The sequence below is a fragment of the Schistocerca piceifrons genome, chromosome 5 (assembly GCF_021461385.2).
Source record: "Schistocerca piceifrons isolate TAMUIC-IGC-003096 chromosome 5, iqSchPice1.1, whole genome shotgun sequence".
NCBI classification, from domain to species: Eukaryota; Metazoa; Arthropoda; class Insecta; order Orthoptera; family Acrididae; genus Schistocerca; species Schistocerca piceifrons.
The window spans coordinates 289388054-289415002 of NC_060142.1; the positions used below are offsets into that span (position 1 = coordinate 289388054).

The following is a 26949-nucleotide window of genomic DNA, read 5'->3' on the forward strand; positions in this document are numbered from 1 at the left end:
ATCGTATGAGACCCAACTCGCTTTATTTGTTCATGAGACCCAGAAAATATTAGATACAGGCTCCCAGGTAGATGCTATTTTTCTTGACTTCCGGAAGGCGTTCGATACAGTTCCGCACTGTCGCCTGATAAAGTAAGAGCCTACGGAATATCAGACCAGCTGTGTGGCTGGATTGAAGAGTTTTTAGCAAACAGAACACAGCATGTTGTTCTCAATGGAGAGACATCTACAGACGTTAAGATAACCTCTGGCGTGCCACAGGGGGAGTGTTATGGGACCACTGCTTTTCACAATATATATAAATGACCTAGTAGATAGTGTCGGAAGTGCCATGCGGCTTTTTGCGGATGATGCTGTAGTATACAGAGAAGTTGTAGCATTAGAAAATTGTAGCGAAATGCAGGAAGATCTGCAGCGGATAGGCACTTGGTGCAGGGAGTGGCAACTGACCCTTAACATAGACAAATGTAATGTATTGCGAATACATAGAAAGAAGGATCCTTTATTGAATGACTATATGATAGCGGAACAAACACTGGTAGCAGTTACTTCTGTAGAATATCTGGGAGTATGCTTACGGAACGATTTGAAGTGGAATGATCATATAAAATTAATTGTTGGTAAGGCGGGTACCAGGTTGAGATTCATTGGGAGAGTCCTTAGAAAATGTAGTCCATCAACAAAGGAGGTGGCTTACAAAACACTCGTTCGACCTATACTTGAGTATTGCTCATCAGTGTGGGATCCGTACCAGATCGGGTTGAGGGAGGAGATAGAGAAGATCCAAAGAAGAGCAGCGCGTTTCATCACAGGGTTATTTGGTAACCGTGATAGCGTTACAGAGATGTTTAGCAAACTCAAGTGGCAGACTCTGCAAGAGAGGCGCTCTGCATCGCGGTGTAGCTTGCTCGCCAGGTTTCAAGAGGGTGCGTTTCTGGATGAGGTATCTAATATATTGCTTCCCCCTACTTATACCTCCCGAGGAGATCACGAATGTAAAATTAGAGAGATTCGAGCACGCACAGAGGCGTTCCGACAGTTGTTCTTCCCGCGAACCATACACGACTGGAACAGAAAAAGGAGGTAATGACAGTGGCACGTAAAGTGCCCTCCGCCATACACCGTTGGGTGGCCTGCGGAGTATGAATGTAGATGTAGATGTAGACTGAATTAATGCCTGGTAGAGCCGTAAGAGGGTAGATCAGTCGGCTCCCCAGCTGGTGTGGCTCAAGCATCGCAGAGCATTAAGATGCCGCCAACACATCTGTTTAAGCTGCCGAATATGAGGGAGCCAAGTCAACCGGGCATCAAAAACCACACCCAAAAACCGATGTGTCTCCACCACAGCAAGAGGTTTACCCTCAAGATAAAGCTGTGGCTCAGGGTGAACAGTGCGTCACCAGCAGAAATGCATAACGCAGGTCTTGGCAGCCGAAAACAGGAAGCCATGCGCTATAGCCCAAGACTGCGCCTTGCGGATAGCACCCTGCAGCTGACGTTCAGCAGCTACAATGCCAATGGAGCTATAGTAGAGGCAGAAGTCATCAGCATACAAGGACGCTCAGACAGACGTTCCCACTGCCGCAGTGAGCCCATTAATTGCAATTAAAAACAGGCAAACACTTAAGACAGATCCCCGTGGTACCCCATTCTCCTGAACTCAGACGGAACTATGGGATGCCGCAACTTGCACGCGGAAGGTACAATGTGACAGAAAATTTTGAATGAAAATCGGCAGCAGACCCCGAAGACCCCAACCATGAAGCGTTAGAGAGGATGTGATGTCGCCATGTCTTATCGCATGCCTTCCGTATGTCAAAAAAGACAGCGACTAGGTGCCGATGGTGGGCAAAGGCAGTACGGATGGCAGACTCCAGGCTCACCAGATTATCGGCGGCAGAGCGGCCCTTATGGAACCCACCCTGAGACAGAGCCAGAAGGCCCCAAGACTCAAGGACCCGACTCAAGGACCCAACTCAACCGCCGGCTCACCATGCGTTTGAGCAACTTGCAAAGAACATTGGTGAGGCTAATGGGGTGGTAGCTGTCCGCCTCCAGTGGGTTCGTGCCAGTTTTCAATACGGGGATTACGATGCTTTCCCGCCATTGCAACGGGAACTCACCCTCGACCCAGATACGGTTGTAAAGGTCTAGGAGGCGTCACTGGCAGTCCGCCGAGAGGTGTTTGATCATCTGACAGTGGATGTGATCTGGTCCAGGAGCTGTATCAGGAAAAGCAGCTAGGGCACTTTGGAATTCCCACTCACTGAATGGAACATTGTAGGATTCAGGATGGCGCGCATGAAATGAAAGGCTCCGATGTTCGAACTGCTCTTTAATGGAGCGGAAGGCCAGTGGGTAATTCGCAGAAGCGAAACTCTGACATGCTGTGGGAAATCACCATCCGGTGGAGGATACAGACTACAGACTACAGACAGTAACAGCCTGAGGCGTCCACACTCTAACAGCGACAGCCTCTAAAGGTGTTTGTAGAGGGACAGACTCGCTGTGAAGGAAGTGAAGGACGTAGATGCAGACGCCACCAGATACCCTTTCATAAGCTGCCCGGTTCCGGTAATAACCCCAATAGCCACAGAGGGTGGGGGTTCGCATTGCACTGCTTCACCACAGTGCCAAAGAGTGGTCACTGAAGCATGTTACAGAACTTGCAAAAAAAAAAAAGAGAACTGATTATGCCAACCAGACACCAGCTTTGGCATCATATTTGCCATAATGGAGCCAGCAAACATGGGGTGAACTCACTGAGGTGCACACTATTTACTGTCACCCAGAGAAATCATCTACCAGTTCCACTCATTCACAAAACTATTACTCAAGGGGGATTATTAAATCGTCTATTTATACTGTTGGTATTGTTACTCCTCAATTGTAAATCCATCACAATGGGTGTGTTTTTGCTGGGGAACTACTTATTCCAGTGTACTGAAACACAAAATATTCTACCTATACAGCTAACACAGGTTCAGGACTAGAAGTATTTATCAGAACATATTCAGAAGCTTAGCTTTTGCCAAAGCTGTTTGTGCTTTCTGCAATACAAACAATTTTTAACTGCTCAGAGGACTAACCTGGGATATGAAATGCTGTGGATGCATTAACCCCAATAACACCAACCATTCCGTTCCTAATCAGGATTTTTTCAGCAGCAGTATAGGCACACCCTCATTAAAACATGAACTTGTACACACACACACACACACACACACACACACACACACACCAATTTGATGGGACATCATGGTAATAAAGTCTAGTCATAGAGTCTTCAACAATTTCGTTTACATGAAGGTGTTTATAACGAAAAAATTACACAACACCACCACCACCACCACCACCACCACCACCACCACCATTATACATTATATGCTATCAGCTCCAGTGTTAGATGCTATGGACCCAAATAAAACAAATTTCGCATGTTCATGTTATTTTACAATATGGTGTAATCTGCTAGTCTCATATGGCATGCATCAGCAGTCCTCCATGCTTCAGTACTGCATCGACATTCTCTTTAGTAATCAAGAAAGATCCAGCTGGAAGTTTTCTAAGGCTTACATCAGCCTCAAACTCTGAGAAACATCACAATTTGCACATGCTATGACAGACTTAACAGGAGGCGCTTGATGTTTTCAATGAAGGGCATGTTGTTGTTGTTGTTGTTGTTGTTGTTGTTGTGGTGGTCTTCAGTCCTGAGACTGGTTTGATGCAGCTCTCCATGCTACTCTATCCTGTGCAAGCTTCTTCATCTCCTAGTACCTACTGCAACCTACATCCTTCTGAATCTGTTTAGTGTATTCATCTCTTGGTCTCCCTCTACGATCGATTTTTACCCTCCACGCTGCCCTCCAATACTAAACTGGTGATCCCTTGATGCCTCAGAACATGTCCTACCAATCGATCCCGTCTTCTAGTCAAGTTGTGCCCCAAACTCCTCTTCTCCCCAATTCTATTCAATACCTCCTCATTAGTTATGTGATCTACCCATCTAATCTTCAGCATTCTTCTGTAGCACCACATTTCGAAAGCTTCTATTCTCTTCTTGTCTAAACTATTTATCGTCCATGTTTCACTTCCATACAAATACTTTCAGAAACGACTTCCTGACACTTAAATCTATACTCGATGTTAACAAATTTCTCTTCTTCAGAAGCGCATTCCTTGCCATTGCCAGTCTACATTTTATATCCTCTCTACTTCGACCATCATCAGTTATTTTGCTCCCCAAACAGAAAAACTCCTTTACTACTTTAAGTGTCTCATTTCCTAATCTAATTCCCTCAGCATCACCCGATTTAATTTGACTACATTCCATTATCCTCGTTTTGGTTTTGTTGATGTTCATCTTATATCCTCCTTTCAAGACACTGTCCATTCCGTTCAACTGCTCTTCCAAGTCCTTTGCTGTCTCTGAAAGAATTACAATGTCATCGGCAAACCTCAAAGTTTTTATTTCTTCTCCATGGATTTTAATACCTACTCTGAACTTTTCTTTTGTTTCCTTTACTGCTTGCTCAATATACAAATTGAATACTTGCTCAATATACAGATTGAATAGCATCGGGGAGAGGCTACAACCCTGTCTCACTCCCTTCCCAACCACTGCTTCCCTTTCATGTCCCTTGACTCTTATAACTGCCATCTGGTTTCTGTACAAATTGTAAATAGCCTTTCGCTCATTGTATTTTACCACTGCCACCTTCAGAATTTGAAACAGTGTATTCTAGTCAACATTGTCAAAAGATTTCTCTAAGTCTACAAATGCTAGAAATGTAGGTTTGCCTTTCCTTAATCTTTCTTCTAAGATAAGTCGTAGGGTCAGTATTGCCCCACGTGTTCCAACATTTCTACAGAATCCAAACTGATCTTCCCCGAGGTCAGCTTCTACCAGTTTTTCCATTCGTCTGTAAAGAATTCGCATTAGTATTTTGCAGCTGTGACTTATTAAACTGATAGTTCGCCTGTCTCATACATCTTGCTCACCAGATGGTAGAGTTTTGTTAGGCCTGGCTCTCCCAAAGCTGTCAGTAGTTCTAATGGAATGTTGTCTACTCCCGGGGCCTTGTTTTGACTTAGGTCTTCCAGTGCTCTGTCAAACTTCTCACACAGTATCGTATCTCCCATTTCATCTTCATCTACCTCCTCTTCCATTTCCATAATATTGTCCTCAACAACATCGCCCCTGTATAGACCCTCTATATACTCCTTCCACCTTTCTGCTTTCCCTTCTTTGCTTAGAACTGGGTTTCCATCTGAGCTCTTGATATTCATACAAGTGGTTCTCTTTTCTCCGAAGGTCTCTTTAATTTTCCTGTAGGCTGTATCTATCTTACCCCTAGTGAGATAAGCCTCTACATCCTTACATTTGTCCTCTAGCCATCCCTGCTTCGCCATTTTGCACTTTCTGTCGATCTCTTTTTTGAGACGTTTGTATTCCTTTTTGCCTGTTTCATTTACTGCATTTTTATATTTTCTCCTTTCATCAATTAAATTCAATATCTCTCCTGTTACCCAAGGATTTCTATAAGCCCTAGTCTTTTTACCTACGTGATCCTCTGCTGCCTTCACTATTTCATCTGTCAAAGCTAACCATTTTTCTTCTACTGTATTTCTTTCCCCCATTCCTGTCAATTGTTCCCTTATGCTCTCCCTGAAACTCTGTACAACCTCTGGTTTAGTCAGTTTATCCAGGTCCCATCTCCTTAAATTTCCACCTTTTTGCAGTTTCTTCAGTTTTAATCTGAAGACCATAACCAATAGATTGTGGTCAGAGTCCACATCTGCCCCTGGAAATATCCTACAATTTAAAATCTGGTTCCTAAATCTGTCTTACCATTATATAATCTATCTGAAACATTTTAGTTAAACAAGGATGGGAGCAACTTGTCAGTCTCAATTATTAAGGACATAATTATACGAGCACAATTATATCACAGCGTGCGATTTTTCGCTGTTGAAAGGATTGAATCCAATATGCCAGACACGTATGGTCCAGTATTCTTTATCAGACCCTGCTGGAGGGGTTACCTAATTGCAACGCATTCCTTCACTAACAATTAAGGAATTCATTCCTGTCATAAAAAGTGACAGTAAGAGATGAATGAGTGCAATCATAATGGTGAAAACTAGGAGAAAATGCAGCACAAAAGCTTGTCGACATGTGGTATTTCTGCGTGTCTTAGATGGAATGGAAAAATCGACACTTCCAAGACTTTCATTCTGCAATCATCATAATGTTATTTTAGTCTGCTAAAGTCTTGTACTGAGAAGATTTCTTGTGTTGTTGGTCAGAAAGATAGTTGCAGGCTTTTGTATTTTGTTACATGAAATATGTCTCCCTTGCAACTGTGTGGATTAGCCTGTTCCCAAAGATGAAGGGAGGCTAATACATACCACCTCCAACAGGTTCATTGATGCCTGCTTCACTTTTATTATCCATTTTAAAGTATCTACAATAAAAACTGAAAATGTAGAACTGCCTGAAATCTAAATAAAGCGTCAATGTAAGCTCTCCCAGTGTATACTGTTGGTGAAAGCTCTCTGGTTTCCAGCCAGGTGGCAGTGTCAAAAATACGCAATGTTTCCAAGAGTGTCATACTCATCATCTTTGCCGGAAGATGACCAACACTGACACCCAGCTGGAAACCTGAGAACTTCCCACCAATCTAAATAAAAGTTCAATGTGATTTTCCAAGTTTGTACATAACAAGATTATTATTACAATTAATGATTCCTTACTGTGAAAATGTAATCAGTACTCATGCTTGTACTTACAGTAGAAGCATCGAGAATTTCTTCCAAATACGCAATTGGTTTTCTTCATTTTTCACAATCAGATTCCCCAAAAACTGAATTCCAATCTGCAAACATGGAATCCACTGTTCATCTGCTGATGCATATGCAAATTCCAGAATTTTCACTGTGTCTTCAAGCAGTGTTTTATTGCTGCCAAGCTTATTCTGAGTATTAACCTGGCCTGCACATGCATTTCTCAATGTCCTAAAGCTTTCTGTCAAAACTTTAGCTGTACCATCTTTTTCAGATTTTATTAAATCCACACCAACGTGAACAACATCCATAAGTGCATCTAATATGAGCGGTGGAACATTACTCCTGAAAAGAAAGAAAGATGATACAAAAACATAATAGGTATTCTGTAAACAATTAGTAAATGTTAATTTCAATATGCATGTGCTCATAACATAATTAAGAACCAGTGTCTCCTCCCCCCCCCCCCCCCCCACCCCCCTCCACACGGGGCACGCAGGCTCAATCTGGGCTGCCATTGGTTTCAATTTGGTCTGTGGAGGAAATTCATGGAAGATACAATGAGGCACTCACACTATACTCCTTCTAGGATGTATTTTCGGGTATTTCCATGATTAGTCACCAAAAGTGTTTTTCATTCAATATTTAAAAAAATAGTGTCTGTGGATATTAACACACCAAATTTTAAACACTTGAACAAACTGCCTGTAGCCAAAAATCCCAAAGTTACTCCTAATAGCTTGTTGACCAGAGCTGCCTGTCTCATAGCCATATTTTGTTTTTCTATTCTTTATCGTATTAAGATTAGTAAATATTTCTTATCTGTAGCAGACGTATTAGAACACTACAACTACTGAAACTAAAGGTAATTTATAATAATTAATTGCTTTTACAGGTATTTATTTTTTAAAATGACATTTTAAGATGGTTGGCGTCTAATCTTAAGATTGTTACATTTGTCATGAATACTATTTCTTTATTAACAGCACTGTACAATTTTGCAATAAATGTTTATAAGACGGTTATTGTAAAACATCGTAAGTAAAGAAACGATGTTCACGATGTGCTAACAAATATGAACATCTAAAGGTGTGGTGAAAGTTAAATTAACATACTCTCAAAAATGCATGTAATGAGGTATATTTTGTTTGTGTGGTGTGTTGGGAAAAGGTGCTATTCATATTTGTGCATTACCCTATAAAGATTAACATCACGGGCACTATAGTTTTGACTTCATGAGCTAGGAGTCGCGGCACATGTTGAGGTAGCCCGTCAGCTTACATAGGTATGTGAATTAAGCCTGCAGGTCATTGAGGTTGCCCACACCTATTGTAGCAGAAGACAGAGCAAGTTGATAAGAGTTTGCGGTTTATAACAGGCAACAAACTGATATGAGATATGCGACGGAAAGAACAAAGCTTAGGGTTTTGATTTCCCATACAGGATACTGTTATGAGAGATGCAGCATGTGCTCGGATTATAAAAGGATGGGATACAAAGGAACCTTGACTTTTTCAAAGGAACAATTCTGGCAATAATCTTGAGTAATTTGAGGAAACCGGAAAAGCTAAATCAAGATGATTGAATAGGGTTTTGAACCCTGCTCCTCCAAAACATGAGTAGTGCCTCTGACTACTGTACCACATTCCTAAGTGTGTCATCTGAATAACATCTCCAGAAGCAGCAGAGTAAATACTTATAAGAAAGGAAATTCTGAAACTTGATGAAAACAGTAGAAAACACATATTGGGTGAGTTGAAGTGAGTTTGCATGCATTTTGAACTGCAACACCACCTCAGAAAATAGTTAAGTTCAAAATGTTCAAATGTGTGTGAAGTCTTACGGGAATTAACTGCTAAGGTCATTAGTCGCTAAGCTTACACACTACTTAACCTAAAGTATCCTAAGGACACACACACAAGGGAGGACTCGAACCTCCGCCGGGACTAGCCGCACAGTCCATGACTGCAGTGCCTTAGACTGCTAGGCTAATCCCGTGCAGCAATAGTTAAGTGGTCAAATAACTTGTAAATATTAATATTGAGCTATTTATATAAACTAAATGGCCAAAAACTATAAACAATGATGTTTACAAGGAATGAAGAATAGATCTTTGATTTTCTAAACAAACACTTATCAGATGACTAGTCAACAGAACCTGCCAATATCTGAAGTCAGCTTTGACTTATGACATATGGTGTAAATGTGTGAATGTTGCTGTGACAGACTGATCTGGGGCATAGCTCAAAGTCTAACTTGTTGAAACCTGACAGTTTGGTTGAGAGTTTGTGAAGTCAAGGAATGTGATGTCTTAAGAAGAACTACAATTCTTGTTAGGGTACAGATTTTACTTATACTGAATTAGGAGCAATTTAAGTTTCCCATTTTGATGACATCATGGGTCAAAACAGAAAGTGGTATTGGCGAGTGTTTTGATTAAATGAAAAAGCCACAATGTACACTCTACAAACTGAAATCCAATTTGTCATTGAGTAATTCTGTGTAAACATATGAATGCTGGGTTTCCAATTAACTTGTTGGCTCAACAGTATTATGACAAGGATTGACTGCTACTCACTGCACAGATGCCAGGTTGAGTTGCAGACAAGCACAATGAAGACTGTTACACATTTAGTTTTTGGCCAAAACCTTCTCCAGAAATAAAAAACACACACACACACTTTCATTCGCACAAGCAAGCACACTTCATGCACATGTGACTGCCACCTCTGGCAGATTGGGCCAGAGTGCAATTGTTCCATTTTACGAAAGCAGCAATCTGGAGGAGGCAGGAAGGGGGAAAGGATAGCAGGATACGTGTGTACATGTGGAGAAAGAGGGATCAGCACTGCAGGAAGAGCACGCAAGGGTGGATGAAGGGGTCAAAATTAAGGTGACGACAGGACAGAAGGCGGCAGAAACAGTTGGATGGACTGTGTCCAAACAGTAGCTTGAGGCTGGGATACTTTAAGGAGCACAGAATCTGTTGCAAGGGTAACTCCCATCTGTGCAGGTCAGAAAAAATGTTGGTGGTGGAGGAAGGATCCAAATGGTCCACATTCCAAAGCAGCCACTGAAATCCAGCACGTTACATTCAGTTGCAGGTTGTGCCATAGGATGGTCCGCTTTGCTCCTTGCTACAGTTTGGTGGTGGCTATCTATCCTGGAAGACAGCTAGTTGGTAGTTATACAATATAAAAAGCTGAGAAATTATTGCAGTAGAGCTGATATATGACATGGCTGCTTTCACAGATGGCCTGGGCTCTAATGGGATAGGATAAGGTTGTGAAGGACTGGAATAGGAAATGTGAGTGAGTAGACTTGACAGGTCTTGCACTCTGATCTTTCACGCGGATATGATCACTGTGGCAAGAGGCTGAGGTTGGCATTGGGAGCAGCATAGGTAGGGACTGGGGTGTTGTGGAGGTTGGGTGGGCAACAGATCACCATTTTAGGAGGTGGGAAGGATTTTTGTAGGATGTCCCCATTTCAGAGCATTATGATAGATATTCAAAGCCCTGATGAAGGATGTGGTTCAACTGTTCTAGTACAGGGTGGTAAGGGGTGATAAAGAACCTTTGTAGCAGGTTCCTGGGGATGGTGGGAGGATTGGGGGTGCTTGAGGATATGGCACAGAAAATCTGTTTCCTAACTAAGTATGGGGGATAGTGCATGCCTGTGAAGTCCTTTGTGAGATCTTCAGCATATTGTGCAGGGGAGCTCCTGTGCTACGGATATACCATATGGCTGTATGGGAGGGATATTTTGGTGTAGAAGGGGTGGCACTGTCAAAACGCAGGTGTGGTTGGTAGGTTTAATGTAGACAGCGATGTGGATGGAGCCAACAGAGGAGGAGGAGGAGGAGGAGATCAATGTCCAGAAGATGGCACACTGGGTTGAGAGAAAAGGTGTTGAGGTTATGAAGGAATGAGAATAACTCATCCTGGCCCCAAGTGCAAATCATGAAGATATTATCATGAACCTGAATCAGATCAGGGGTTCTGGGACGAAAGTTTGCTCTAAATGGCCCACAAACAGTTGGCATAGGAAGGTGCCATTTGGGAGCCCATGGTTGTGCCACAGATTTGTTTGTATACTTCACCTTCAACGTGGGTCAGGATACAGTTGCATTCTGTCCGGAATGGCTGGAGATAGCAGTCGTGTGTGTGAGGCATGCTTGCTTGTGTGACTGTGTGTGAATTTTTGTTTTCTGAAGAAGGCTTCAGCAAAAAGCTTTTATGTAACTCATTGTTTCACACCTTTCTGCAACTCAATGTGTGTCTTTATGGTGAGTAGCAATCAAATATTTTCATAATACTGTTGATATTCCAACCTGTACTTATCATGGTTTAACTTGTTGGCTCAATGTGTATGAAGTTAGATGGTTGCAACATATGTACTAGTCACTGTGACAAGTACTTCTTTATCATGATATGACTTATGTGCATACACACACCAGCAACTTTAATAGAACTAACAGTCAAATCACACCAACAAAAATATTACCTTGCAGATCTGTTGAAAACATGGGATGTTACATGACTTGCCAACAGTTGGTTCCATTCTAAAGAGACACACCTAACTAAAATAAATTCATAATGCCACTATATGCCTCTGTACTTCAATGATAGTCACTTATTTTCACTGCCACACTTTACTAGAAGAGTCAATCAATATATTGCTTCCTTCTGTGTACATCTCTTGAAAAGAAATTGTTGGCTGCAACACACGGAAGACATGCTTTGTTGGTGCTGCACATTTTAGCATCTTTGACAAATTTTTTATTGACTGTATCATTATCTGTTTGTGTTGTGAAATTTTGGACATTCATGAGTGCCAAGATAAACTCTTACAGTTATTGTCAATTGTACGCTTAAACCCGATTGTGCTCTTAAAATTTTTGACGACAGTAAGTTAAGCCTTTTTCAAAACAACTATTCTGTAATTTCAATGTACAATTACATGAGAGAATGAAATTTATTTATTTACTTATTCATTTATTTATTTTGAGAATTTTCAGATGTTTACAAAAACTAAATTTTCGTAAGTTACCATTACTAGTGTTTTGAATACGTGACTTATTTCATAGCAAATCAGCATTTTGTGGTTCACATTTCTGACAAAGAATACATCACCTCTGAATTTCATCGTATATCAATGCAAATAAACATGAGTCTTTGAGAATTTTCAGAAGCTACCATTGTCCTTTGCATAATCTACAAGCAATCTGTAGCAAACTGGCATTTGTGATTTTGTTACTGTAGCAGATATTCTAACATACTGTGTTACACTTATAGTGGATCTATATATACCTGCCTTTATCATACATTAACTGTTTTTGAGTTTGCTAACAACTGTAATTAACTTCAAACAAAATGTTTTAGGAAACTAGTAATTTTTACCACAGATTCTTATGTTGCCTTAACAGAAATCTCATTCTGCATATTTGCTTCAATTCTTGTGCGAGCAACTTTTTAGCTCAACAGATTAAAAGATAATCAGCAGGCTAAATTTAAAGTTATCTGTTCATTGCCTTGTAATACAATGCACCAGCCAAAATGCAGTTCCACTGTGAATGCTGTTCTCTAACATGGGATGAGTTGACTGATATTTGTAAGCAGCTGGAAAGCACCCTGACTATTGTCCAACAATTGGCAACTGCTGTGAATCGGTGGGTCGGTAGAGCTCTCTAGAGTCGTGTACCTGTGATACCAGTACCACTAGAACCTCAAGCACTAGTCTCTCCTGTGGATCCTATCTCCTCTGCAGAAAGTACAGGATCTGTACCTATCTGTCCACTTGGCGTGAGTGGCGTGTCAATGGTACATCTAGACATCCTGTGCAGGGTGGACGGGGACCAGGGAGGCCTCTGGGTGTTTTAAAGATCCCCCTAACCAACAAGTTTGCAGTGCTGTCTTTCCCTGAAACTGAGCCGCTGGGACTTAGACTTCACTTCCTTTTGGGAAACTGTCTTGTCCGGTGTCAAGACGAGGCAAACATGAAAAGGTATGATCTATTAATCATCAGCAGTTCAAATGTAGAGTGAATGATGGCAACCTTTAGGGAAATGGCAGCAAGAGATAGGAAAGGAAACCAGGTGCACCGTGTGTATGCCTGGCAGCCTCAGGCAACATGTTGAAGAGGCTATTCCGGCAGCCACTGAGGGAAGAGGGTGCAACCATCTGCCAGGTGTGGTGTACAGTGGAACAAATGATATCTGTCGTATGGGATCAGAGATCACACTTGGGTCATTCAAGCAACTAGCAGAGAAGGTTGAGAAGACCAGTCTTGCACACAGAGTTTCCACACAGCTCACAATTTGCAGTATTGTCCCCAGAACTGATTGTAGCACTTTGGTTCTGAGTTGAGTGAAAGGAGTCAACCAGAGACTTCTAATGTTCTGTGACAAGATAGGCTGCAACTTCGTGGACTTGCACCAGATGTCTGAGAACTGTAGGGTCCACTTAAATGGGTCAGGTGCACAGTACACATCAGAGGCTTGTACTCAGATAGCTCACTGTGTGTGTGATGCACACAAGGGTTTTTTAGATTAGGTGACCCTCCATCCAATCCAGATAAAGATAGCTGTAGGAAATTCAAAGGTATCAGTGTAAGATTGAAAGAAATGCCTCCCACAAATGAGTGTATTAAAATCCTAATGTAAATTGTGGAAACATTCGCAACAAAGTGCCAGAGCTTGAAGCACTCATGAAAAGCAGTGAAGCTCAGGTGATACCGGGTACAGAAAGCTGGTTGAAACCTAAAATTGATAGCAGTGAGATTTTTGGGGAACATTTAAGAGTATAGAAAAGGATCAGCAAATAGGGAATGAAGGTAACATATTTGTCACAGTAGACAAGAAACTCAAAACCATCAACATAGAAACAAGCTGCATGTGAGACTGTTTGGGCAAGGCTCTGTATCAGTATTGGACATTAAATGACAATTGGAGCCATCTATCACCCACCAGACTTATCTTCTGATGTAACGGAAAACTTCGGAGAAAACCTCTGTTCGCCTGTCCGCAAGTTCCTCAATCATACTGTAACCATTGATGGAGACTTTAATCAACCAACAATCAATTTGGAAAATTACAGTTTTGTTAGTGGCAGGCACAATAAGACATCCTGTGAAACATTACTAAATACCTTCGCTGAAAACTACCTAGAACAGATAACTCAGAACCCCACTCATGATGGAAATACATTGGATCAAATGGCAACAAACAGACCTGACCTCTTTGAGGATGTCCACATCAAAACTGGTATCAGTGAGCATGGCGCAACTGTGGCAACAATGTTTAATGAAGTACAAAGGACAATTAAGACAAGTAGAAAGATGTTTACATTCAGTAAACTACATTACAAAAATCAGTAGTGTCATATCTCAGTGAGGAACTTTAAACTTGCAGTACATGGCAGGAGCAAGTAGGAACTAGAGAACTAGGGGTCAAGTTTAAAAGAATAATTGACTATGCACTGGAAAGACATGTACCCAATAGAACAGTTCATAATGGGAAGGAACCTCCATGGTATACAGCCACTGTAAAAAAACTTCTAAAGGAACAGAGACTAGAGAATCTGGTGTCTCCAGTATCACTCAAGTAGTCTTCTCCCAATATTTAATCTTCTTGTCTTTCACAACTTTTGGCAATCAAGATTCTTGTAAAGGCTTACCTGCTGTGGTGGTAGGAATGGAAGGAGGACGGGTAGCCCTGGGATCCATGGTCCACGGCTCCTTCAGCCACTAGCTTGTGTCAGGTCTCCGATATGTGACTTTCCGGTGAGAAGGTTTCCAGAAGGAAACCAGTACATTCCTGGACAAGGATGTTGTTTCTTCAGCAAAGAGTGGTTCCTAAAGATGGTGCCACAGAAGCCAAGAGTGGGGATGACCTACTGCCCCCATAATCAAACTTATTTGTACTGTCATCAGATGCAGACATCAAGGGAGTAAATACACCAGGTACTGTTCGTTACCTAGCCTCGTTAATGGCGGAGGTCAATACCACAGAGACTGGATACAAACAATCATGCTTTAAAATATAAGAGGAATTCTATAGCCTTTAGTTCCTGGATTTTGCATTCCTGAATTAAGTTAGGCACCCCCCCCCCCCTTCCTGACCCTACATGAACCAGGGACCTAGCCATTGATGAGGAGGCTTGAGTGCCTCAGTGATACAGATAGCCATACCGTAGGTGCAACCACAATGGAGGGTTATCTGTTGAGACACCACACAAACGTGCGATTCCTGAAGAGGGATAGCAGCCTTTTCAGTAGCTGAAGGGGCAACGGTCCGGATGGCTGACTAATCTGGCTTCATAACACCAACCAAAATAGCCTTGCAGTGCTGGTACAGCAAATGGCTGAAAGCAAGGGGAAACTACAGCCGCAATTTTTCCCCGAGGCCATGCAGCTCTACTGTATGGTTAAATGATGATGGCATCCTCTTGGGTAAAACATTCCGGAGGTAAAATAGTCCCCCATTCAGATCTCCAGGTGGGGACTACTCAGGATGACACCATTATCATCACAAACAAAACTGGCACTCTATGGATCGGAGTGCGGAATGATAGATATCGTAATCAGGCAGGAAACTGTAAAAAGGCAGAAATTTAAGGAGATGGGACCTGGATAAACTGAAAGAACCAGAAGTTTCTTGCCAAGAAACACCTCAAGACCACAATTGACATTGGTGTATGACATGACACTAATGTAGTTACAGGTACGGTTTCCTCTTAATGACACCGCATGGGTCAGACATAATATGACAACCCTAAGCTAAATTGGTTGTAACTGTTGTTTGCAGCACATATCACAGATAAACAACTGGAAATTCAATGGATGCTGAAAAATCTTTATTTGTATGTGAAATCATTCTGCCTACGGTGTTCTTCACACCTCTTAACAGGACCATAAGAAAGGATTCGTACAGCTATTACATAGAATAGTACCATGTAAATAAGAGGAATCTGATGGGCACAGAAATATTTTCGGCTATTTGTTTGCATTCCATGAATTGGAAAACAAAACTTATTTGAGCAGGCTGGCTGTGATCAACCAGGAGAGAAAGCTGGCAGAGAGTGGTGAGGGAGGGTTAAGGAAAGGTGGCCAAGAACTAGGAGTGAGGGACTGCATGCACACTGGATAGGAATGTAGCACCAGTGAGCTGGTTTTGGCCAGCAACAAGGGTAGCTGTCCAAAGCATATAATGAGTGGAGGAATGGTGGGTGAAGAGATGAAACACAGGAAGAGAGAGACTGCAGAGAGGAAGATGTGACTGCAGAATAAGTGAAGTTTCGGTCATGATTCAGAAGTGGCGGTGTGTGTGGGACAGAAGCTGACAAAGACTGAGAACAAGGTTATTATAGCATTATAAAAAAATGTGCCTTTTTGTCATCACATCCACATTTCTTCTCAGCAAATTGCGGTTATTCAAGTAAAGAACATGGTGAGCACTTTCACCAATGTGATTCACTGGTGAAGCAACAGTACAAAGGGAAATGAAGTGTAACACACTAGTTGATTACTGCTGTATTGTGAAAAATGCTCCTGCAACATAATACCAGACAGAGGCCAATAAAAGTATATTCTTCAGGTTTTTTTCTCTCTTTCTTTCTTTTAAGGTACGTACAACAACTATCATAACCTCAAAGAGCTAATCAATAAATTCAATTGTTTTAGGGTTCTATACTAAACTAAACTCCAGCCGAACAGACCTTGAAGGCCCAATGGTACCAACCGGCCGCCGTGTCATCCTCAGCCCACAGATGTCACTGGATGCAGATATGGAGCACACAGCTCTCCCTGCTGTATGTCAGTTTACGAGACCATAGCAACTACTTCTCAATCAAGTAGCTCCTCAGTTTTCCTCACAGGGGCTGAGTGTACCCCGCCTGCCAACTCTCGGCAGACCGGATGGTCATTGATCCAAGTGCTAGCCCAGCCCAACAGCGCTTAACTTTGGCGATCTGATGGGAACCTGTGCTACCATTGCAGCAAGGCCATTGGCTTTAGGGTTCAACGACCAAAAAAAGTTCAAGAAATCATACTCAACTTTTGAAAATTTAAGGTTTAATCAAATAAAGGAGGGCCTTACCACCTCTCTACAACCAATACATTATAAATGTTTATTGAAGGTCAGTTGTCAGTACCTGCACCACATCTCAGTCCTCTGTAGGTTTTCCTGCATGTTTCTACAACTGTTGTAGCTTCTGTGTGTACAACAGCATTGTCTGTGAACAGCTTCATGGAGCTTCCAATTTCTTTTACCAGGCCATTCACATATTACAGATTCTGTTAAGCTATGAGATCCATCATAATTAAAATATTTTAAACACATTCCTTTAAATCTTTTTGAAGAACTCCCTTTTTCACCCTCTTAAAAATTCAAACTACTTGGTGAATGCTACAGGGTGGACTTTTACGTAAGGATCATAAACAGAGATGCTGCTTCTGAAGAGACATATTTGTGGTGATTTCTTTTGTTTTGAGAAAGAGCAATCTCATGGACTAAAACATACTTGTAGGGTAGATGAGAAAATGCCACAAACTGAGACTCCTCAATGGGAGACTTTATTTTCGATACATGGTTAGCTTGCATTGTAGGCTATGCACTCCTAATTCTGAACATTTCTCCTTGATGGGTCTTGTCATGTTGTCCAGAAGACTTTAGAATACCAACCTGAAATTACTATCCCATCTACAACCACCACACAGGTTGTGTGAAGACCACTTCCCTCGAAGAAAGTGTACACCATTTGTTTCCTCACACTTCATGGTCTTTGTATTTTCTGGCAAGACCCAAGTATACAAATGCACTTTATTTCAGGGCCATATATGTACAACTGCATTTTATCTTTAGTTACAAAATTATAAATGTTACTTTTGAGTGAGCAGAATCAAATTTTTGTAGCACAGGCTGGCAGAATCTGCTTGTAGCTTGAGGTTAGAAGGTGAAGTATCCAAGGACTACTTTTATTTCTATATACCTTAAAGATTTGTATGTAGGATCTGCTAAGTTTATACCGAGCTGATACCAAGAATGTAGTGAATTTGTTTGAAGGTGCAGTGAGGATCCTCTTCAATTGTAGAATGGAAATGGAAAATGTTCTAAATGCTATTTTTTCACAAAACACATTTTCGGTATTACTGTGTTCTTGGCACTCTGGTGCATGTTCCTAGACTTGTTCATGGTGTCTAATCATGGAAGAATGTTTACTACTTTCATTACTAAACGTAATATGGTCTTTCTGCCGTGCAGTACTATGCAATGGTGTTCTAAGTGCATGGATCAAGGTCTCCACCATTTAGCCCAGGATGGCTTGAGGAGGAAAGAGCTGTGACAGAGGTCTTGCAATTGCAGAGAAATAGAGGAAGGTAAGTAAGGCCTCTATTCCACTGCGAAACAGAAAGACCCAACAATGATGTTGCCATTTCTTCTTCAAAGGCACAGCGAGTTTTTACAGAAAACTTTGCAACACAACACCTGATCTCAAGAAATGAGCTGTGTTAGAAATAGAAATCAATACCTAAAGGTTTTTTTGTTTAATTTTATTTTATTATCATCCTGTAAATGATTTTTGTTGAGAACAGTTCTACTAGTTAAAATATTACTGCTGTATTTCTGTACCAGTACTATCACAAATAAAATATAGTGCCTCTGCATCAATGACACTTTAAACAAAAATTTTTGCATTGGTGATTAGGCCCAGTCAGTTTCCTGGTATGGCACATAGAATGTGCTTAATAAATTACTTATTTTCTAGTCTGTGTCATTATTTTTTGCAGTGATGTGACTGTGGTATCAGAATGCCTTCTTGATTTTTTGTATACCAATACATACAAAATGAGAAACTGTCTTTGACTTTCTTGACAAATGTAGGATTTGGCACTTAAGAACCTCTTCCATTTCCACTTTTCAATTATTGTCCAGGCTCTACACTCATTTTCTCCCATAGTTGAAACAAACTTTCGTCTTCAACAGAGTTTCTCTTGTGTCCAAAGTCTATACAAACTTGCTTTGGAAGGTACATAGTCATCGAAAGCATGCTGAAAACACACCTAGTGGTACGGCTGAAGTTACACTCCCAACCCACAATTTCTCCAAGTTTAAATATGAGATTACACAGTGTATACTCTGTATCAGACTGATAGCCACTTTTGCACACACTGTTGAAAGTACACCATGGTTTTCTTGGTTGACTGATTGTCTGATAAATTTCTAACAAGTGCCTAGCATAACTCATTAATGGTGTACTTCCAGGTTTACACCAACAGAAACTCGCCTGTACATCCAGAAGCACACCATTAGTGAAATGTTTAAAAAAAGAAAATCATGCAAACAGCTTACATGTTAGATGCTCTGCAGAACTGGGAAATAAAGGGTGAAGCCTAAGATAAGCTGAAGCTTGGATTCAATTCACTATGTGACTGTGTGGAAATGAATCAAATGTCTTCTGAAAGTCAAAGAACAAGCGATACAAGGTGCTCTCCGCAAAACACAATACAGTGGCTTGCAGAGTATTTCTGTAGATGTAGATGCACACTGAGGTGACAAAAGTCATGTGATACCCCCCGAATATTGTGTCTGACTTCCTTTTGCCCAGCATAGTGCAGCAACTCAATGTGGCACAGACTCAACAAGTCACTGGAAGTCCCTGCAGAAATATCCAATCATGTTGCCTCTATAGCTGACTGTAATTGTGAAAGCGTTGCCAGTGCTGGATTTTGTGCACAAACTGACCTCTCAAGTACACCCCATAAATGTTTGGATTCATGTTGAGCAATCTGGGTGGCCAAATCATTCACTCGAATTATCCAGAATGTTCTTCAAACCAATCACAAACAGTTGTGACCTGGTGATATAATGCATTATCATCGATAAAAAGTCCACCATTGCTTGGGAACACAAACTCCATGAATGGCTGCAAATGGTCTCAAAGTACCGAAAATAACCATGTCCAGTCAATGACTGGTTAGGTTGGACCAGAGGATCCAGTCCATTCCACGTAAACACAGCCCACACCATTAGGGAGCCACCACCAGCTTGCATAGTGCCTTGTTGACAACTAGGGTCCATGGCTTCATGTGGTCTGCGCCACACTCAAACCCTACCAACAGCACTTACCAACTGAAACCAGAACTCATCTACCCAGGCCATCGTTTTCCAACTGATATGGTCATGAACACAGGAGAGGTGCTGCAGGCGATGACATGCTATTAGCAAAGGCACTCTCATCGGTTGTCTGCTGCCATAGCCCATTAATGCCAAATTTCACTGCATTATCCTAACAGACACATTCATCGTAGTGTTGCTTCTCTGTTAGCACTGACAATGTAAACGCCGCTGCCTTTGGTTGTTAAGTGAAGGCTGTCAGCTGCTGCACTGTCCATGGTGAGAGGTAAGGCCCAGTACACTGGTATTCTCAGTACACTCTTGACACTGTGGATATTCGAATACCGAATTCCCTAATGGCTTTCGAAATGGAATGTCCCATGTGTCTAGCTCCATTCCACATTCAAAGTCCATTAATTCCCGCTGTGCAGCCATAATAATGTCAGACACCTCTTCACATGAAGCATCTGAGTACAAATGACAGCTCTGCCAATGCACTGCACTTTTATACCTTGTATACACAATACTACTGCCATCTGTTAACATGAGTACCATTATCCCACTGGTATCCTCACTGGTATCTTCTGTCTTCTTGATCACATTGACAGAGAGAGCACTCTGAATTTCATGAGTTCTCTGCATAGTGTCTACAAGTGTGTGCGACAGATACTTTGACTACTGATTACACCAAGGGCAATGTGAGTGAACTACTTAAAAAAAATTTTAATAGCTAACCTGGTAAGCATGTGTAATTTTTTTAGTCTTGGTTATTGCGACAATATTTTGACATCCGAACATGAACATACAACTGTAAAAGGTCTTTTTGGGTGGGTGGGAGGTATAAAGGGACCAAACTACAGGGTCATCAGCCCCTTTTCCCCCGACACAAGCAAGGCACAAGGTACAAAAACACACAACACCACACCTAAAAAGAAAACGAATGTAACGAACAAAAAACAGGAAAAGAAGGAGAAGGTATTAAAACCATAGAGCAGATGGTCTGGGCTGGCTGATCACAATAATAAAAGAGGATGAGCCAGCCACTCTGCAACACATTAAAATGTCCACCCCAAAAAGACAAGGTGAGATGAACACATGTAGGGAAAAGATGACGACCAAGACAAACAAATGCAAAGAAAGTGCAACAGAGTTAAAATAGAGGGAGGGTGGCGACCTCAGAGAGAAGGCTAAATGCCCACCCTTATATAGTACGATAAAAACCCCTCCTCACGAATAAAATATAAAACTACTACTGCTGTTGAGGCATTGTTGCCCAACACCGAAGGCAGGGTGCTGGGAAAGTTAAAAGTCTGCTGCAGAGCAGCTAAAAGTGAGCAGTCCAGCAAGATGTGGACGACAGTCATTTGTGAGCCACAGTGACACCGAGGTGGGTCCTCACGACGGATGAGGTAGTCTTGTGTTAGCCACGTATGGCCAATGCGAAGCCGGCAGAGAACCACAGAGTCACTGTGAGAGGCCCGCATGGAGGTGTTCCACACATTCGTAATCTCCGTAAGGGCACACAGTTTGTTGGGCATACTGAGCTTATGCCATTCCGTCTCCCAAAGCTGAAAAACCTTGTGGCGTAATAATGATCGCAGGTCAGTTACAGGGATGCCAATCTCCAGAAGGGGTTTCCGCGTAGCCTGTTTGGCCAGCCTGTCGGCAAGTTCATTTCCTGGGATTCCGACGTGGCCTGGGGTCCCCACAAACACCACAGAATGACTGGACCATTCCAGGGCTTAGATGAACTCCTGGATGGTCGCTACCAAAGGATGGCAGGGGTAGCACTGGTTGATAGATTGTAGGCTGCTCAAGGAGTCAGTACAGAGAAGTAACGACCCACCAGGGCATGAGCGGATGTGCTCAAGAGCATGAGAAATGGCCACCAGCTCTGCAGTAAAAATGCTGCAGCCATCTGGCAAGGGGTGCTGTTCAATATGTCCTCCATGAACACACGCGAAGCCAACATGACCATCAGCCATCGAGCCATCAGTGTAAACCACTTCGAAGTCCCGGTACACGTCAAGAATCTAGAGTAAGTTACAGCGGAGAGCTGCGGTGCTAACTTAGTCTTTAGAACCATGTGAAAGGTCCAGGCGAAGCTTTCATTCACAAAATACTGCACCCTCCAGTCAGTATCAAGAAATAGTTGTTCACTAAGGACAGACTGTACAAAGGTTAAAGGAAGACTCTTGAACAAAATTCTGTTCACAGCACTGCCTCGAAGTATGCCTTCAGAATTCAACATAACCTGCTGCAGATATACATCTACAAACAGCAATGTAATCATAATCACAGGTAATCAGTTTTTGCAAAAGTCCTCTCATAGACAGTTCACCTTAAACCAACTGAGGATTCTCCCAGTTTTACTTTTCTACAAGACCTACACCCAAAGCACAATGCAGAATTGGTACGCTTACAACTTCTTTAATAATATTTTCCACCAATATTGTAAAATACTTTATCGACCGAAGTCTTGCACAACAGAAGTCGCTACATGCTGTCATGGTTTTGGAGTCTTAGCCCCATCACTAGGTGTGTCTTAAATCTAGCAGTAGGAGGGCGGCATGTCCATGCCCTAACAACTAATACGCAATCATCTCAAATGTCAAATAACACCCCAAATTGTTGCTGTGAAGAACTCCAACTGCCAACTGTGGATTGGAAAAATTCCTCATGTCCCAAAATTGCCACTGGGTATGCACACAGTCAAACGCTGATACAGTGGGCCTATGTGACCTGCACAACTATGGCAAGTGGACTGAAATGAGGCTAAGACACTGAAACCGTAGCAGTGTATAGCGACTTCTGTTGTTCATGACTCTGGCCAATAAAGTATTTTAGAGCTGTGGCAGATTTGTTTATCACAAACATGTTTCACAACGGTTGTGGACGTACTACAAATAAAAATTTATGGTCTTTAGTAATAGATGAAAGTCATTCAAATTGTACCATTAGAGTGAACCTTTTTCCATTTCCAGGTAGGCCTATATAATAAATTTCAAGCGGGAGCAACATACTATCATCGAGGTTTTCTTTTTATGAAAAATGGGGTCAACCCTGACTGACATCCACATCAGTCTACATGACATGCACGACGACGGCACCAGTGCCAAGATAATGTGTGAACTATGACACACAGTTAAGCCAGCAATAAAGACAGAGAATGCAGTGGGAGATAATCAGTTGCAACCACTGTCATGAATTGTCAGCAAATGGATGTGTTAATTTAGGGTCAAATGCAGGAGTGAAAGGTTATTTATAAATTATATTTATATTTATAAGATTGCACTTATAAAAGTTGAGGGGCATGAAAGGGAAGCAGTGGTTGAGAAGTGAGTGAGACAGGGCTGTAGCCTATCCCCAATGTTATTCAATCTGTATATTTAGCAAGCAGTAAAGGAAACAAAAGAAAAATTCGGAATAGGAAATAAAATCCATGGAGAAGAAATAAAAACTCTGAGGTTTCCCGACGGCACTGTATTACTGTCAGAGACAGCAAAGGACCTGGGAGAGCAGTTGAACAGAATGGACAGTGTCTTGAAAGGAAGATATAAGATGAACATCAACAAAAGCATAATGAGGATAATGGAATTATTCGAATTAAATCAGATGATGGTCAAAGTAGAGACAATACACAATGTACACTGGCAATGGCAAGGAAAGCATTTCTGAAAAAGAGTAATCTGTTAACATCGAGTATAGATATAAGCATCAGGATGTCTTTTCTGAAAGTATTTGTGCGGAGTGTAGCCATGTATGGAAGTGAAACATGGGCTATAAATAGTTTGGACAAGAAGAGAATAGAAGCTTTAATGTGGTGCTACAGAAGAATGCTGGAGATTAGATGGGTAGATCATGTATCTAATGAGGAAGCAATGAATAGAATTGAGAAGAAGAGGAATTAGTGGCACAACTTGACTAGAAGAAGATACCATTTGGTAGGACATGTTCTGAGGCATCGAGGGATCACCAATTTAGTATTGGAGGGCAGTGTGGAAGGTAAAAATCAGAGGGAGACCAAGAGGTGAATACACTAAGCAGATTCAGAAGAATGTAGGTTGCAGTAGGTACTCTGAGATAAAGAAGCTTGCACATTATAGAGCAGCACGGAGAGCTGCCTCAAACTAGTCTCTGTACTGAAGACAACAACAACTATTTGTATAAACAGACCTATCACGGTTATTGAACTTGCTATACAATTAAAATTAATTCATTATGATGTACAGAAGATGGAGGTACGAATCACGGCAGTTGACATCTGATTAGAGAAATGGAAGTTTGATCTGACCTGTTTTAATGTTTGAAGCCAATAAAAACACTTCTTTTCAATATAGCAATGGGAAGTAACATGAGCACACATACATCTTTGGCAACATATACGGTGATCAGCAAATTCTACATCTACATACATACTCTGCAATCAATGGTGAATTACGTGACAGATAGTACACACACACACACACACACACACACACACACACACACACACACACACACACCAAGCATCTGCAGAAAGTGTATGACAGACATCATTTCACCCATCTCATAACGTAATGATACGCTTGTGAACTTCACTGTCATACACATACCTAAAGAAAAAGCAATAAAAAAATAAAAATAATAAAAAGAAAATAACAGGATTTCTTTCCACACAACACCAAACTAATCAGGCCTAACAAAAATACCAAACACATGAACAAAAAAGAACCACAATCAACAAAAAAGAACCATAATAACTGAAAACACTTCCACAATCCATGTTACCCACCAATTACCTCAACTCAAAACCACGGCACGATGACAACCAAAATTCAAACGAATCCAACCCCAAAGGTTAAACTTAGCATGTCCACATCCACCATCAGAGGGTACCATCAAAAGAACAATACATCTACAAACACAACCAACTCCAAAATTCTGCACCATAATGTCACACACCGTACCATTATGTCGGGATCAAAGCAGACAGGTGGAATCTGATGGTTCCATTGACCTGAATTGCTGCACTACACCAGGCAGAAGGAAGTCCGACACAATATTAGGGGGTAACTCATGACTTTTCACCTCACTGTAATACAACAGGTTTATTGCAAAACACAAACAAATGAGTAGACAGATTAACGAAGAAACTTTGCAGATCTTCTTTCCACATAATTAACTTCTTAATAGAATGGTGCACTATTACATCTTCTATGCTATGTATGTCAAACATTTACATAGCAGACATGACCATTTGGTATGCTAATAGCAATTTGAAGACAAGCAAGCTTTCCCATTTCTAATGAAGCACTACTAAAGAGTACACAAGATTCCTGTCACAAGTTGATCATTACACATGCCACGCAATCTGAAGTGTCGAGGTTGCCACTTGCTATTCAAACAGTAACTTACGAAGAAGTTGTCTGTCACACTCCATCCCAAACATCACAGGGCACAATGCTAAATACTCTTCATAAGACAATACTAGACTTCTCATTATGAAAGAAACAAATGTCAATTTTTGAGAACTGTTGCAGTGTCTTAGGGTCCTTACTGGTGAGAAGAAGGGAAGTGACAACATGCACTAAACAAACTCCGAGGCACCCTGCTAGGATTGTAATAAATCGGTACAGCATATATAAAAGTGTAACAGAAACAAACTGGGAATTTCACTGGGTACCTTTGGACGAAAGATGCCCTAATTCTTGCAAAATCTAGAAAACCCGTATTCAAATGACACAGAGAGACAATAATGCTGCCACTAATGTACATCTCTTGAAGAGATCATGAAAACAACAAGAGAGAGATTAGAGTGCACACAAATGCATTGTTAAATGTTTCTTAGTTTCACACCCTGCCAATTTGAATGCCTACAGAGACCAATGAATATATCACGTCACATTTTCCGACATACCAAATGCTTCCACAAAATTTAAGGTATAAAATGGTATTATATCATGTATCGCCCTTCGGAAAATTTACTTCTTGTACCACTACATCGAACTGATTGTATGGCCCGTACAGAAGGCACCAACAAGTCATTGGAATTCTTTGAATTATAACAACATATTCTCTTTTCTAAATAAATCTTCAATATATTGCCATTACCTAGTGTGCTCACTTGCAAAGGCTCGAGCAGTTGAATCTAGTTTAGCATGTACACTATCCAGACAGTGATTGTCTAAATCAGATTTCAACCCCTCCACATCGAGCAATCCCTCTTTCCTTTCGTCCTCTGACATACTGTTATAACAAACTACTAAAAACGCTTCGGCGACTTCCGCTGTTTATCAAAATACTGTTCAAATCCGGCTATCTTAACCCAGTCCAGAGATATGGTTGAAGTTAGCAGAAGGAGTTGACACTTGCGCCTAGGGACAGCAAATCTTCGTGGCGATCGGGTGCTCTCGGCTGGTCTCGGTTCTGCAACTCGTAGCGATTTCTGGTGGTGGTGAAAGCTTACACCCTTAACAGTATTCTTCTATGTACCATTCGCGTGTTTTTGTTATAGTGCATTTGTTTACGTTAATACAGCTCTCAATTGAAAAATGTAAAAATATAGTTGCAGTTTGTGCTCCGCAACAAGTGGCAGTAATAAAAGCTTACGTCGCCAAATTGTCTAGTATACAGCCATGATAATCAAAATTTCCGTAAAAATTAACCTTCCTAGAGTGCCCGCAGTTATGGTGGGTGATGCACAATGACCAGTTTTCCTCCAAAGCGCTGGACGAGTTCATTCAATTGTTCAGAAAGCGAGGCCGATAGTGTTTGCCACCTCTCGGCCGGCCGGCGATGACAAAATCGTGGCGCACGCCCTGCAAGCTTTCTCAAACTATTTTACGGAAGTTATTCGGTAAAAAAAAAATCATTTTTAAGTTGCATATAGCTCTAAATGTCAGTACATGATGCTGTGACCATCATTTCTTTAATGATAGTAGTTATTGTGATACTGATGCGGAAGGAAGACACTGTGAAAAAGTGAGCTTCAGTTTAGAACGGCACTTCCACTAATTTTTCGGAAATTATTCAGTAAAGAAATTCATTTTTGCGTTGCTTATAGCTCC

The 26949-nt window shown here is 41.4% G+C and overlaps 1 protein-coding gene across 5 annotated transcripts in view; it reads right to left on the reverse strand.

The window, feature by feature from the left end:
• LOC124798249 (ataxin-10) overlaps positions 1 to 26231 on the reverse strand; it is a 98316-nt gene extending 72085 nt beyond the window's left edge. Inside the window, exons 1-3 of one of the 5 annotated variants that reach the window (XM_047261568.1) lie at positions 25994 to 26131; positions 11293 to 11505; positions 6793 to 7131 (exon numbers count right to left, since the gene is read on the reverse strand). In XM_047261568.1, the coding sequence (XP_047117524.1) occupies positions 6793 to 7097 (305 nt within the window). In that variant the 5' untranslated portion in view covers positions 7098 to 7131; positions 11293 to 11505; positions 25994 to 26131. Of the gene's footprint in view, positions 1 to 6792; positions 7132 to 11292; positions 11506 to 25993 lie in introns of all 5 variants that reach the window. The other 4 variants (XM_047261569.1, XR_007016928.1, XM_047261567.1 and 1 more) reach the window with 4 other exon arrangements.
• Positions 26232 to 26949: the final 718 nt, after the last annotated feature.